Genomic DNA, 13,898 nt, shown 5'->3' with positions numbered 1-13,898 from the left:
CGAGGGTTCCTAAACAATAACTGTTATCTTACTTCTTTTATTAATATGGAACATTCCTTCTTTTATTAATATGGAACATTCCTTCTGAACATTTTTGTATTTTCAGGATGGAACTATTATCCGAGGCCAAAATGAAATATCACATCCAAGCAATGGCCGTAGAGAAGTTGTTGACAAGGTACTCTAAATACTAAATAGTATGGTATTTTCAGGCTTTGGTGCCGTATCGTTAGTAGCCAAACACGGCCCAATTTCTGTGCACTCTTCCATGTATTTGCGGAATCTTTTTTTATCTCAAGAGACAGACGTGCATCATCTCAACCTTTTTTTCCCCTCATATTTCTTCACCATAGCATTGAAGTTCCTCGTGGCCACTGTCCCTTCACACTAAATTATGAAGTTAGTATCTATTGTGAATTTCTGTTGCAATAACAACGTTTACTGTCTGAACTTAACAGTTTCATGTTTTATTCATACCTAACTTAAGTTCCGTGGAGGTATTAAGTAGACATCTTGTTCAAGTTCTGTGGAGGGGTACCAAGTGTATATTAGACATCTTGTTCATTAGGACAAATGGAAGTATACAGTGAATACACTTACTTTCTCTGTCCAAATACTGTCATTTTACCAGTACCTTTTTCAAGTTCTCCACCTAATAAAGTGTGTAATGGCGTGTGACATTCTGAAGCTGATTTTCCATGGTAATAAATTCTCGGAATGACAACTGCAATCGGTCCACTGGAAACATCATCCACAAAATTCAGTCTGTTCAACTACAGCTCACCCCCACAGCCAATGGCGGAGCTACGTGAAGATCAGGGGGGGCCGTGGCCCCCCCAGCCCAAACGATTTTCTTTTATTAGGTAGTAAGTAAGTGGCCCCTGCAGCTTGTTGGAAATAGGAATTAGGCCCATCTTCAGCATGCACTACACACATAAACCCACCTTCACGCATCGACGCACGCACACTGCTTGGCTGCTCCTCATCTCCTGTGTTGTGATGTGCTCCATCTCACCCAGAACAGCTTAATGGCCAGCACCAACCACGAGCCCTCGACGTTGTCTGGCTGTCATCGAAGAGAAGGCGAGGAGATCAGTAGGAGCTATGCTTCTGGGCCGTCTGGCCGCCACGACGACCCGGCGCCAAGGTGGGGGGGTCAACTTGAATTCCAGCCGGCAGGCCGCTCCGTCATTGGCGGCCGGCACGCCCCACAGAATTTGGCTCTAAATTCAGTGACAATGTGACATTGAGTCGTTGCATGTATACATTGATTTGGTCCCTGTACAATACAAGTCAACTGAGGATTTTCTTGTTGTTCTCCTGCATGATTCGGCCATCTAATCGGGGATCTTTTTATTATTGGCAATAAGGATTTCTAGTTTGTTGGCTGTAGCGGTTAACAGTAGTGGTAAAAAAATTGCATGAAGGATACAAGCTCTAGTTTGTTGTAGTGGTTATTTTTTTGTCTTTCGCCCCCCAGACATTTTGGTGTAGCTCCGCCACTGCCCACAGCCAGCACAGCCTAAACAAAAAGGTGAAAGTGGAAAAAAGGAAGCACCTAAAATAGTAGAATGTGTATATTCACTCGCGTAAAGGAGGGTTGTGATAGGCTTGGCGAGCCATCGTAAAAACTCAGCCACTCTTGTGGAGATGAAACCCAAAAGATTTTCGTTGGGGCGTAACCCTCTCAGCGACGCGCCACATACCATGAGTTGGTCGCGAGATCTTATGGGTTTCACCTCTAGCCTACCCCAACTTGTTTGGGACTAAAGGTTGTTGGTGGTAAAAGAAAAGGATTCAAGTATTTTAAGTTAAGGCTCCAAACTGTCACGGTGATGTTGAGTGCTACTTTTTACTACAGTTTCTTGCAAATGTCATGGTTTTGTCCCATTCAAGTGATATTCGTGTTTTGCGTTTCCTCCTTTTATCTGTACGTAATTGCTGGTTTCTCGTATGCTTGCTAATATCTTAAATTTTTATTTTCTTGTTTTTCTCTTTTGGAAAGGACTGTAATTCATGCAGCGCACTTCCTTCAAGCATCAAGCGCGTCTTTTACATGTCAAGTGAAGGTTGCAACCTATTGCATGAGGTTAGTACTTAGTGCATCAAATTTATCCTGACTAGTTAGACCCTATGAAGCACCGATACGGCATCACAGATACGGCGATATGGGTACGGGGACATGGGATACAGCAATTTCAAGAAACAGCAATACGGCGATACGTTGAGTATATATAGATATTTAATAAAATGCCATGCAGTAAAAACAGAATAATTGAATGTGTGAGATGAGATAGAAACTACTATCCCATTTATTCCCTTCATGCCTCTTTTCACTGCCTAGCAGCAACATCAGCAGGCGAGCAGCATGCAAGAACATCATGAGCACAACAGCCCAGCACCGGTGCACCCAACGGCCAGCATACGCAAGTACACAACACACGCACACACGGGGTAGCAAGCACGAGCGCACGCGGCAACAAGTACACACACATCAAGCACACAGCACAGCACCAGCAAGTGCGGGAGGACCGGACACCGGAGAAAGCAGGGATTGGGAAGGAGACCGTGCTGGCCACGGACGGCGGCAGCGGAAAAGACTCCAGGTGGTGGTGAGGCGAGTCCACGGGGCGGCGATGAAGGTCCATGGGGCAGCAAGCGATTCCAGCTACCGCTTGGGCTGCTCTCATTTCATCCCCGTGTCCCGTGTGTCGATGGCGTACCAGCGGCCGTATCGGCATTTTTCTTTTCTTTTTAATTCAAGAAAACCGATACTCAAGGGATGCCCGTATCACAGGCGTATCATGTGTATCCTGTATCGGCATATCGGCCACGTTGTGCACGCGGATACGCCAAGTCTGGCCGCATCGGTGCTTCAGAGGGTAGACCTGCCTCTTCCTTGCAGTCTATTCACAGCAAGTGAATGGTGGTAAACTCTAGTCATCTTATTTAATAAATATCACAACCTCCTAGAATAAATTGTCCAACAGGTCAACTTAATCTAATGAAATTTTATTTTATATTTTAAATGATGATGATATACTGTGACATATATATCTGTTGCTTATGCTTACCCAGTTAATCACGCTATGCTATGTAAGGTTGAAAGTACAGCAATGTGAGCATCACACCATTGAGTAATGCTTTTCCAGTGCTGCACTAATATATCCTTCACAAATAACAGCTGCACTCTGTCTGCTCAGTAAGGTCATCTAAAAGTAAAGACATAATATTGATGCAAAATTGCAAAAGAATGAGCTGGACATTTTCCCCCTCATATTTTTAAGAAAGAAGAGCCTTTGTGTATTAATATGTGTCAGTATTTAATAAACATCATGGACTTAGATGGTGTATAATTGCTCATAATCATGTAAAATTGGTATGCTACCATGACCTCTAAAATTTATATTTATTATCTACATTTTTTTTACGGAAATGCTAAAAAACTGACATCAGTTTTTTAGGCATGGCAAATCGAATGTTTTTCATGGCAATTTATATTGGCGTGAGGATGGCAAATTTAGTTTGCGAGCACGGCAATTTCCTGGCAAAAAAATGAACTGAGGCGGATTTTCCATGCTCGCCAACTAAACCTGCCATCCTCGGCGAACATAATGTGTCATGAAAATCGTTTGCCATGCTTAAAAATCTGACGCTCGCTGGATATTCAGGTCTTTTTTTTAGCTGCTAACTGGTGATACCGACCTTACTTCGTAGGTGTTTCCTGAAGCTAACCATACAGTTTTGGAGCAGCTAAGTAAGGTGGATTGCATTGTATATGCGATGGGGTCGCTATTTACATCAGTTTGTCCATCACTGGTAACCAGTCTGCTTTTGGTGTTACTTTACAATTACAATTAATTCTCTCTTAAAAACACAAAAACTTTGTGTCTCAGTGCATTGATAGAAGTAAATAGTTTTGGATTAGAAGCCTAAGACTGCTTAGGTCGGCAACAAGTCCAATAGGCTGGAAGCACGGCCCGCCACCCATACCTGCTGCTGTACTGTACCATTTACAAGTACAATATTTATTTAGAAATTTTCAGCATGTTATCAGATGTCTTTGTTCTATACTTCTGACGACTTCTACATGTTAGTAGTGGTTTGACCTGTGTTTGACCATGTACTATCCGTTAAGGCGCACAATTAATTGAGCAGGCTTGGCTTTGAGCCTTTTACTATTCCTTATTATATTTTTGGCTTCAACTCGCGTTCTGATATGAAAAACATATGCAGGTACTGCGTGGCATTGGTGAGACTATAGCATCAAGGTCCATTCCCAAGGTAACTATACTAAGTCACTTGGTCAGATTACGTTGTTTTATGTGCTTAATTGCAGTATTATGTTGGTCCCTTTTGTCTTTGTTTCATTGTTCTATCTCCTTATCCACTCTGTTACCAAAACCTGATTAACACTTTGCCACTTGGTAAGATAGGGCTAGTGATAAGGGACGGGTTTGATATTGACCTTAGGGTGACAATTAGATGGTTGATTAATCCACTGTTGAGTTTAGGAAGAGACGTACCCGTGGTTCTGTGTGTAGTGGCTTGGGGTGAATTGTTGTGTGTGGCACTCCCTCTCACACAGACACCAGCGCCTCCATTTCTAGGTCACGGATCTGTACTGGGCCTTATGGGCCTAAGTGGTGATGGGCCAAGCCCATACTGGTTCAACAAGCCAATCTGATATGAGTTTGGAGGAGAGGGCTTGGACTAATTTATGGAATAACAAAGTGCCCTCAAAGCTGAAAAACTTCTTATGGAGATTGTGCCACGAATCTTTACCAACAGCAGATCTTCTGAACCATAGAAGCATGTCAACTACAAACGTGTGTGGTCTGTGCGCAGCTCAAGACAATTGGAGACATGCCTTGATAGATTGTGTTATGGCCAGAAGTGTTTGGTCGTTCTCTTCAGAAGAGCTGGTGGAGAGTATGTGTGAAAATCTATCAATGAATGCAAAAAACTGGGTGTTCTCAATGCATGAGATTCTGGAACAGGATGAGTTTACAAGAATGGTGGTGACACTGTGGGCAATTTGGCGCGCTCGGAGAAAAGTTATTCATGAAGAAATATATGAAAGCCCTTTCTCCACCAATTCTTTTATCAACTTCTATCTGAAGCAACTGAAGCTTGTAGCAAAACCATGCCAACCATTGGTCAGAACGACCACACACAGGCAGTCAGCTTGGTTGCCTCCACTTCCAGGATATGCGAAGGTGAATGTAGATGCTGCAGTAGATGGGGAGTGCAGAAAAGGAGCCGTGACGGTGGTTTGCAGAGATCAAGAGGGAAGATTTCTAGGAGCATCTTCGATTACCCATCGGTTCATTTAGGACCCGACCATACTCGAGGCATTAGCGATCCGGGAAGGACAGGCAGTGGCTGCGGACCTTTATTTGAACAATATTCAGATTGCTTCGGATTGCAAGATAGTGGTGGACGGCATCAAACAGAAATCTGCAGCGGAGTATGGTGCCATTGTGCATGAAATTTGAGAACGATCTAAATACTTTTCTGCATGTAATTTCGTTCATGAGAATAGGAGCTCAAATTTCGAGGCTCACAATCTCGCTAAGCACACTTTGGCTCTTGGGTTTGGCCGCCATGTGTGGTTGGGCCAACCGAGAGATCTCCATTTTCTTCCTGTAAACGTTCTGATATGAATAAAAGCTTAGCGAGGATTGTCTAAAAAAAAGATATTCTATCAACCCCATCTTGTCACATGCCAAGTTACGGTCCTTTGTTTCCAGTCTCTTTGTCATGCAATCTGCAATCTGCTGCCCAGAGCTGACATGAGTAAGGCTGATGATCCCAACATCAAGTTTCTCCTTAATGAAGAAACGACCAATTTCCACATGTTTTGTCGTATCATGTTGAACTGGGTTATTGGCACTGCTTATAGCTGACTGATTGTCACACCACACTCTCAAGGTTCCTTCCTCAGAAGTTTCAACTCACTCAGAAGGTTCTTCACCGAGAGCATCTCATTCAACCCTTGAGATAAAGCTCGATACCCAGCTTCTGCTGTTGATCTAGACACAACTGTCTGTTTCTTGCTTCTCCATGACACTGAATTTCCTCCCACAAACACACAATAGCTTGATGTTGATTTCTATCCTCTTGACAACTGGCCCAATCAGAATCATTATAGCCATCCACATCAAGATGTCCACTCTTTGCAAACTACAACCCTTTTTCCTGAAGCCCCCTTCAAGTATCTCAGGATTTTGTGCACTGTATCAAGATGGCGACTCCTGAAGTAGGGGCTGCTCGACATACCATCATGCCCATGTCACTCAAGAGGTCCAAGGTTTTTTTATGTTTGCACAAAGATATTCTCTTCTCCGTCCAGGCCACTTTTATGCCAAGGAAGTATTTTAGGTTGCCCAAGTCCTTTACCTCAAACTCCTTGCCCAGTCACCCCTTCAATCTTTTTATTTCCTCATCTTCAGTGATGATAATGTCATCCACATAAACCGTAAGAATGGCGATCTTCTGATCAGAGTGTCCATAGAACACCGTGTGGTTACCGTTACATTGACCATACCCCATATCACAAACAACTTGTCTGAACCTATCAGACCATTCCCTCGGTTATTGTTTCAGTCTATAGAAGGATTTCTTCAGCCTACATACCTTCCCCGTAGTCTGTTCTGTACCAAAACATGGTGGTATCTCCATGTATACCTCTTCCTGGAAGTCACCATGTAAGAAGGCAGTCTTGACATCTAATTGGTACAATTTCCACCCAAAGTTTGCAGCACAGGAAACCAACATCCTTACTGTGTTCATCTTTGCCACTGGAGCAAAAATCTCGTCATAGTCAATTCCATAAGTTTGACTATAACCTTTGGCGACTAATCTGGCTTTATACTATTCCACCTTCCCCTTAGGATTCTGCTTCACGGTATAGATCCTGTTACAACTCACTGCTTTCTTTTCTGCTGGCAATGTGGTTGGCACCCACGTCTTGTTTTTCTTCAGTGCTTCCAACTCCTCTATCATCGATTCACGCCACTTTGGATTTTGCTTTGCAGCCTTCCAACTCTTTGGGGTTGACACAGTTTGTAGAGAGGCAACACTCTATAGGAAGGAAACAAAGCCTCATAAGACACAAAATTGCCAATGTCATGGTGATCACAAGCATCATCCCATGGTAGAGCCTTCCTTGCCACTTCACCCTTCCTTGCCGCTTCATGTGTTCCCTTTCACAACGCTATGGGCAGTTCCACTATGTCAGATGAGCTTCAAGATGGGATGAGCTGACAATACCCATTGGGACATTGATCCAGCCCAAAATTTAAAGGCCAATGGGTCTTGGGCCGGCTTCATATGCAAATTGGGCCAAAGAAGCCAGTCACCACTGGCCCGTCGGGACAAGCGGGTCGACCCAAGTTTGGTTGCCATATGTTGTATTATGCCGTTACGATAGCATATGCCTTTGCTAGGGATGTTAGCCTTGCGTTTATCCGAAAAATTTAGGTATTAACCAAAATTCCATTTGTTCTATAGTCACAAATATACTAAATCTAGACATTTGTGATCAATACTTCTGGATTTTATTGTATTACTAATATTTCATTTGTTTTTCTTTGAACATTTCTAGAGTTACAAAAATTTAGCTTCATATTTCTAGATTTTATTTGATGATAAAAATAGAAATATGCCTTGTTTTCCTTTGAACAAATAAAATCTAGACATCCTAATATACTAAAAATTTCTACCGCTAAATGATGCTATTTGAAAAGATTTTATTGTATTACTACTCCCTATTTTATGCAGAATTTATTATTAAAATGGGTCGGACCATGTTACCCAATGGGACATGAGGCCGGTTATCACTAGACCATTGGGCCGGGTCCATGTCCCCAAACCAAGCAGAGGGGCCAACGGGTACAAGGTCTTGGCCAGAGCGGGCACCCATTCCCATCCTTAGATTTTTTTTTTCAAAAAGGAGGATGACCCCTGGCCTCTGCATCAGTGCGATGCATGCAGCCATTTTATTAATTATTCATCAAGACCTTACAAAGTAATACATCAATAAGTCTAATGCCACCATCGTGGCGACATCTGTCGCTACTCCTATCCACTTGATGAAGGGGTGCAGTTGTTGGGGCCGCATACCCAGACCTCACACCAAAGCCCAACATCTAAACCGGAGGCCCAAACCAAGCTGAATTGACAGGTCTGGGTCACACACCGATCCGGCGCACTCAGAGCGGGCACCGCATGTGTATGCTGCAGAGTCCGTCGCCACCGTCTTCCATCGATCCATCTTCAGAGTACCAACGAGCTTGTATCACTGCCTTGCTGCTCCCCCTGCGCTTGTGGCTGTCGTCATGAGTTGTTCACTTTTTCGAGAAAACGCAAAGCGATTTTGCATTTCATTGCATTGAAAAGGTGGGAGAGTACATGCCTCCTAGGAGGTTATATTTATAGAGTCCTATCTCCTCCGATCAGTGGACATCCCAGGGGGCGGGCAAGACTACTCGCAGCCCCTGTTCCCCAGCTTGTGCCCAACATTTGGCCTCGTCTTTAATCCTATCAACTAGCACATCCATCGAGGGTCTTGCATTGTCGAAGACGCACTCGTTCCTCTGTTTCCAGATCATCCAGGGAGCGAGCAGTGTGATCGATTGCAGAGCTTTGTGCAGCGTTGGAGGGGTTTGCGCCTTCGCCCGCAGCCACCAGTCCATCAAGATGGTATCATTGGCTGGCGTTTGGGCAGGGATGTGCGTCCAGTCCAGGATGAGGTGCCAGATCTGCTTAGCAAACGGGCATGCCAGTAGCAGGTGTTGGATGGTCTCCGGGTCTTGATCGCAGAGGAGGCACCTAGGGTGGTGCTGCAGGCCGCGGCTGGCAAGTGTCGACGCCGTCCAACATCGGTCTTGGTAGGCAAGCCAGTGGAAGAATTTGACGCGGGGTGGCGCCCAACTCTTCCAAATCAGCTTCCACGAGTGGCAGCGTGTAGATCCCTGGAAGGTGGCTGCGTAGCAAGATTGGGCCGAGTATGTAGCACTTGCTGTCCATCTCCAAAGCAGCCGGTCGGGTTCTTCCGTTAGGGTGAAGTGCTGTATCGCCTGCCATAGCATCAGGTACAGGCCAATCTCGTGTATCCCGATGGTTCCTTGAATGTCTCGGGCCCAAGTGTTCCCGTTGAGTCCGTCGGCCATTGTTCGCGTCTTGCGTCGCTGCTTGGGTATGCATTGGTATAGCAGGGGGGCTATCTCGCGGACTGATTGGCCGCTGATCCATCGGTCATCCCAGAAGAGTGTTGTCCGGCCATCGCCGAGCATCATAGTAGTGGATGCGAAGAACAGCACGCGCTCCTCCTTGGAGAACTGGAGATCAAGGCCTTGCCATGCGCGGTCAGTGTCTGTGTGGGCGAGCCACATCCATCGCAGCCGTAGTGCAAGGCCTGCGCGCTCTAGGTCGCGGATCCCAAGGCCACCATATTCCCCGGGTCGGCAGGCGTGGCGCCAATTGACATGACAGTTTCCTCCGTTGGCGATGGCGCGGCCGGCCCACAAAAAACCCCGCTGGATTTTCTCTAGCTGCTTTAGTGTCTTCTTGGGCGGGGCAAAGGCGAGCAGCTGATGGACTGGGATGGCACTCAGCACCGATTTGACTATTGCGAGCCTTCCTGCTTTGTTCATGAGCCAAGCTTTCCATGTCGGGAGCCGAGCGGCCACCGAGTCGACGAGGGGCTGTAACTGTGCAGCAGAGGGTCGGCGGAGTGTTAGCGGTATATCCAGGTAGGTGATGGGCAGCTCAACCACCGGGCATCCAAGTTGGTTGATCATCTCGGCCGTCGTGGGTTCGCCATGGAGGATGGTAGCTGAGCTCTTTGCATAATTCACCCGGAGTCCACTTGCTTGGCCAAACAGGGCTAAGATGCCCTTGATGGCTGCCACGTCGTCCTGGGTGGCATGGCAGAATATCATCACATCATCGGCGTAGAGTGAGATCGCCGGAATAGCTCGTCGGGGGTGCAGCGGCTGTAGTATTCTGTAGTCGTGGGCGCGTCGCATGAGGCGGCTGAGGGTGTCGACCGCGAGCACAAAGAGCTGCGGGGACACGGGGTCACCCTGGCGCAGACCGCATCGCAGCCAGATTGGTGGGCCGGGTTTGCCGTTGACCATGACTCGGGTGCTGGACATTGTGAGGAGGATTGCTATCCACTCCCTGAATTGAGGCCCGAATCCATACTGACCAAGAACCTCAAAGAGGAATGGCCACGATAGGGAATCAAAGGCCCGTGTGAGGTCTAATTTGAGCATGATCCGCGGGGCCTTGAGTTGATGCAGCAGTTTCAGAGATTGCTCGACCAGAACGAAGTTGTCGTGGAGGCGTCTTGCTGGGATGAATGCATTTTGGTTTGGGCTGACCAAGCCGCCAAGTCGGGGTGCAAGTCGGAGGGATATCACCCTCGTGAATATTTTGGCCACGAGATGTATCAAACAAATCGGGCGGTAGTCGCGTAGTTCGTTGGCATCGGCACACTTGGGGATCAGGGTCAGTAGTGCCTGGTTAAGCTTGCAGAAACCTCGGCCTCGCAACTCAAATAGCTGCTGGAAGACGTCTAGGAAATCTTGCCGGGTGATGCCCCAACAAGCCCTGACGAACTCAGCAGTAAACCTGTCCGGTCCGGGAGCTTTGCGAGCCGGCAGGAGCTTGATGGCGTTCCATATTTCCTCGGGGCTGAACGGCTCGTCGAGGCCTGCCAGGTCACAAGGCTCGATGAGGTGCTCGAGGTCCAGCAAGCAGTCGCGTGCGGCAGGGCAGCCAAAGAGCTCGTCAAAGTGGGCGAATGCTGCTTGCGCCATCTCCCCTTGGCCGGTGATAACCTGGCCGTTGACGGTAAGGGCGTGGATGTGATTCTTCTGTCCACGGTATGAGCATTGCCTGTGGAAGACGGCCGTGTTGGCGTCGCCCTCATTGAGCGTGGTGATGCGGGCACGCTGCCTGACTATGGTGCGCTCAAGGGAGGCCAGTCCGAGGTATGCGATCTTGAGTTGCTTACGTAGCCCGTCCTCTGGGGGTGATAGCAGGCGATCCTCTTGGGCCTTGTCGAATCGTGAGATGAGCTCGCGGGAGATTGCCATCTTGTCCCTTATGCAGCCGGTGGTCTTGGCACTCCAGCTCGTGAGCATGCGCGCTGTTGCCTGTAGGCGCAACATCAAGCGACGGAAAGGATCCGGGTCATGGACCGATCCCCATGCCGTGGCCACCGTTTCGTGGAACCCAGGTAAGCGCATCCAGTAGTCTTCAAAATGGAAGCGTCGTCGCGCCGTGTGCGTTGGCGAGCAGTCGAGCAGGAGTGGACTGTGGTCTGACACGACGGACGCGAGGCAACGCAAGTGGCAGTCTGCGTGCGTGTCTTCCCAATCCGAGGTGCAGAGTACGCGGTCCAAGTGCACCAAAGTGGGCGGCGATTGTTCATTCGACCACGTGAAGCGCCGTCCGTTGAGGTATACCTCTTTCAGCATGAGGTCGTTGGTGAGGCGGCGGAACCGGCCCATCATGCGGCGGTTCAGATTGCCCCTGCTCTTGTCCTCGTCACGGAGGATTAGGTTGAAGTCTCCACACACCATCCATGGCCCGGGGCAGCTCGCGCGCACGTCTCTGAGTTCTTGCATGAATGCGATCTTGTCCGCATCCTCCTGGGGGCCGTAGACGACCGACAGCCACCAGGGCGCACCCGTGGCCGTGGTCACCTTGGCTGTGAGAGCGTTCATGGTGAGCAAAGGGGCCGTGATGGTCACAGTGCTGCTCTTCCAGGCCAGCAGGATGCCGCCCCGCGTGCCTTGCGCCGGGAGGTACGTGTAGTCGTCAAACTCGGAGCCCAGGGCGTACGGCTCATGGCGCGCGTACCACAACATTGCTTGTCGGGACGGCTGCTGGAGTGGCCATGCGCGTAGGGATGTCGCGGTCAACCAGAGCGGCGATGGCTGTGAGCACCGAGAGTGGGATGGGTGCTGCAAACAGATCATCGTACGCCTTCATCTCAGCCGGTGTGATCTTCTGGCTGGTCCCAACGATCCCCAGGGTGCGCAAGATCTGAACTTGCGATCTTCTTTCGGCAGTGGGCGGAGCAGCCGGTGGGGAGGCCACTGTCGAGGCTGAGCGGCCTCGCCGCAGAGTGAAGTTGAGCGGGCGCCTTGGTCTTCTCCCAGGGGTAGGCAGGGCTCCAGTGATGTGCTTCGTGGCAGCGGCCAGGAACTCGCCCAGAGTCCAAGCGCGCGGCGGAGCTGCGCGGCCTCGGGATCAACGTAGCGTGATCGGCGGGGAGGCGAACCGCCCTGATGCAGAGTTGTGCTGGTCTTGCTGTACGCGAGTTGGGGCTGGTGTATCCTCAGAGGGCCTTGTCGTCGTGGGCGGATTGATCGTAGGCTGGGCTGCAGGCCTTTGCAGTATTCTTACCGGGGTATGGGGTTCGGCCTGTCTGGTGGTGGGGCTACCGCCAGCGGTGGGTTGCCCTCCCCTGTCCTCCTCGTCGCGTGCGTGGGGTTGGTCGGGTTTGTCTGGCCCCGCAGCAGATGTTGGCGTCAGCGGGGCAACACTTTGCCCCGACAGGATAGCTGGTCCCTCTGGTTGGGAGTCTGGCACCACGCTCAGGGCAGACTGGTCGCTGCAGCGCATCGGATCAGGCGAGCCAGGCGTGGGGCTATGCGCGGGGCTCTCGCGATTCGCCTCGGGCGTGGGGTTTTCGCGGTCCGCCTCTGTTGCGGTGATCTCGGCCTGATTTGAATCTGGAGATGCTTCTAGGGTGGCCGCCACCAATGACGGGTCGCCAGTCGGCGCCTGCACCAAAGCTCCCACGTCAAGGATGGGCCACCAGCTGCCATATTCGTCATCGCCCTGTGGGGCTCTGCTTTATCTGCGTCGTTGCGCTCCTGGTCCACCGGCAAAGCCCTCTTTTGCTTTCCTCTTCCCCTTCCTTTTCTGGCAGCATGACGGTGGTTGGTGGGCCCATGCTAACCCGGCCACGGGGCCATGCTGCGGCGAGCTTGCTGTACGGGCGGCGGTGCATCCATCGCGGCGGGGGTTGGCCAGGACGGAGCCATGGTCACACCATCCGCGCGGACAGCGCGGTTGCCGGCACACCAGAGGGCGGAATCCATGGCCATGCCATCCGCACGGCCTGGAGGTGGCGCATCCGTACGCCGGCGCTTACGTCCACAACGACGCGCCCTGCCGGGGCCGGGGGCACGGTCACGGCCGGCATCATCGCGCGTGCCCGCTCCACCTTGTCCAGTGCCAGGCTGGGCGCCGAGGGACGATGCGCCAGTCGGCACGACGCGCGCCAGCGTGATGGCGAAAGGGTATGTGAGTGTCTTGATGATCGGTGCGTCGGAGCTTAGGCGGGCGGGGATCTGCTCAACAATCTCCAAAATGGCGTTGCGGCGAATGCTGTCCGGACAATGTGTGCGCCCGGCCAGCCGGAACGTGGCCAGGTCCGCCCTGGAGCGGGTGTTGGGGTGGAGGCGCTCAATCCAGCAGCTCGCTCCCAGGATGTGCTCGGCGGTGGAGAGGTGCCAAGCCTAGGCAGGGATGCCACGAAGCTCCAGCTCAACGCAAAACTCGAACTCGCTGGAACCGGCGTGAGCCAGCTTGCTCCAGGGCCTGAGGGAGAGGGAGAAGCGTGGCGAGTTGATGAAGTGGTCGCCGTCCAGCCGGCGCTTGGTTGCGTGGGAGCTGAATAGGATTAGGAAGTCTTCGGGTTGCATGGACGGTGAAGTCGCCGTCGGCGAGGTCGAAGGTGTCAAGCAGCACGTCGGAGACCTCGGTGGCGGGCACGCGCGGCCTGTTGCCAGTGATGCATGCAACCATGGCGCGGCTCAAGACCGCCTCGGCCTCTTCCATCTCGACAGTGCGCCGTGTATGATCACACG

General features: G+C 50.4%; 1 protein-coding gene across 2 annotated transcripts in view; it reads left to right on the top strand.

Moving 5' to 3' along the window:
* The window catches only part of LOC123078558 (uncharacterized protein YNL011C), a 25,952-nt gene that overhangs the window by 3,988 nt on the left and 8,066 nt on the right, over positions 1–13,898 (top strand). For both annotated transcript variants that reach the window (XR_006437509.1, XM_044501109.1), the window contains exons 7-10: positions 107–178; positions 2,006–2,089; positions 3,718–3,819; positions 4,237–4,284. Coding sequence is in view for 1 of the 2 variants with exons in the window: in XM_044501109.1 (XP_044357044.1) it covers positions 107–178; positions 2,006–2,089; positions 3,718–3,819; positions 4,237–4,284 (306 nt within the window). In the remaining variant the exon portion in view is untranslated. The remainder of the gene's footprint in view (positions 1–106; positions 179–2,005; positions 2,090–3,717; positions 3,820–4,236; positions 4,285–13,898) is intronic.

This window comes from Triticum aestivum, chromosome 3D (assembly GCF_018294505.1).
Source record: "Triticum aestivum cultivar Chinese Spring chromosome 3D, IWGSC CS RefSeq v2.1, whole genome shotgun sequence".
In the NCBI taxonomy this organism is placed as follows: domain Eukaryota; kingdom Viridiplantae; phylum Streptophyta; class Magnoliopsida; order Poales; family Poaceae; genus Triticum; species Triticum aestivum.
Note: the sequence above shows the minus strand (reverse complement) of the source record. Positions and strands in the feature narration are given on the sequence as shown.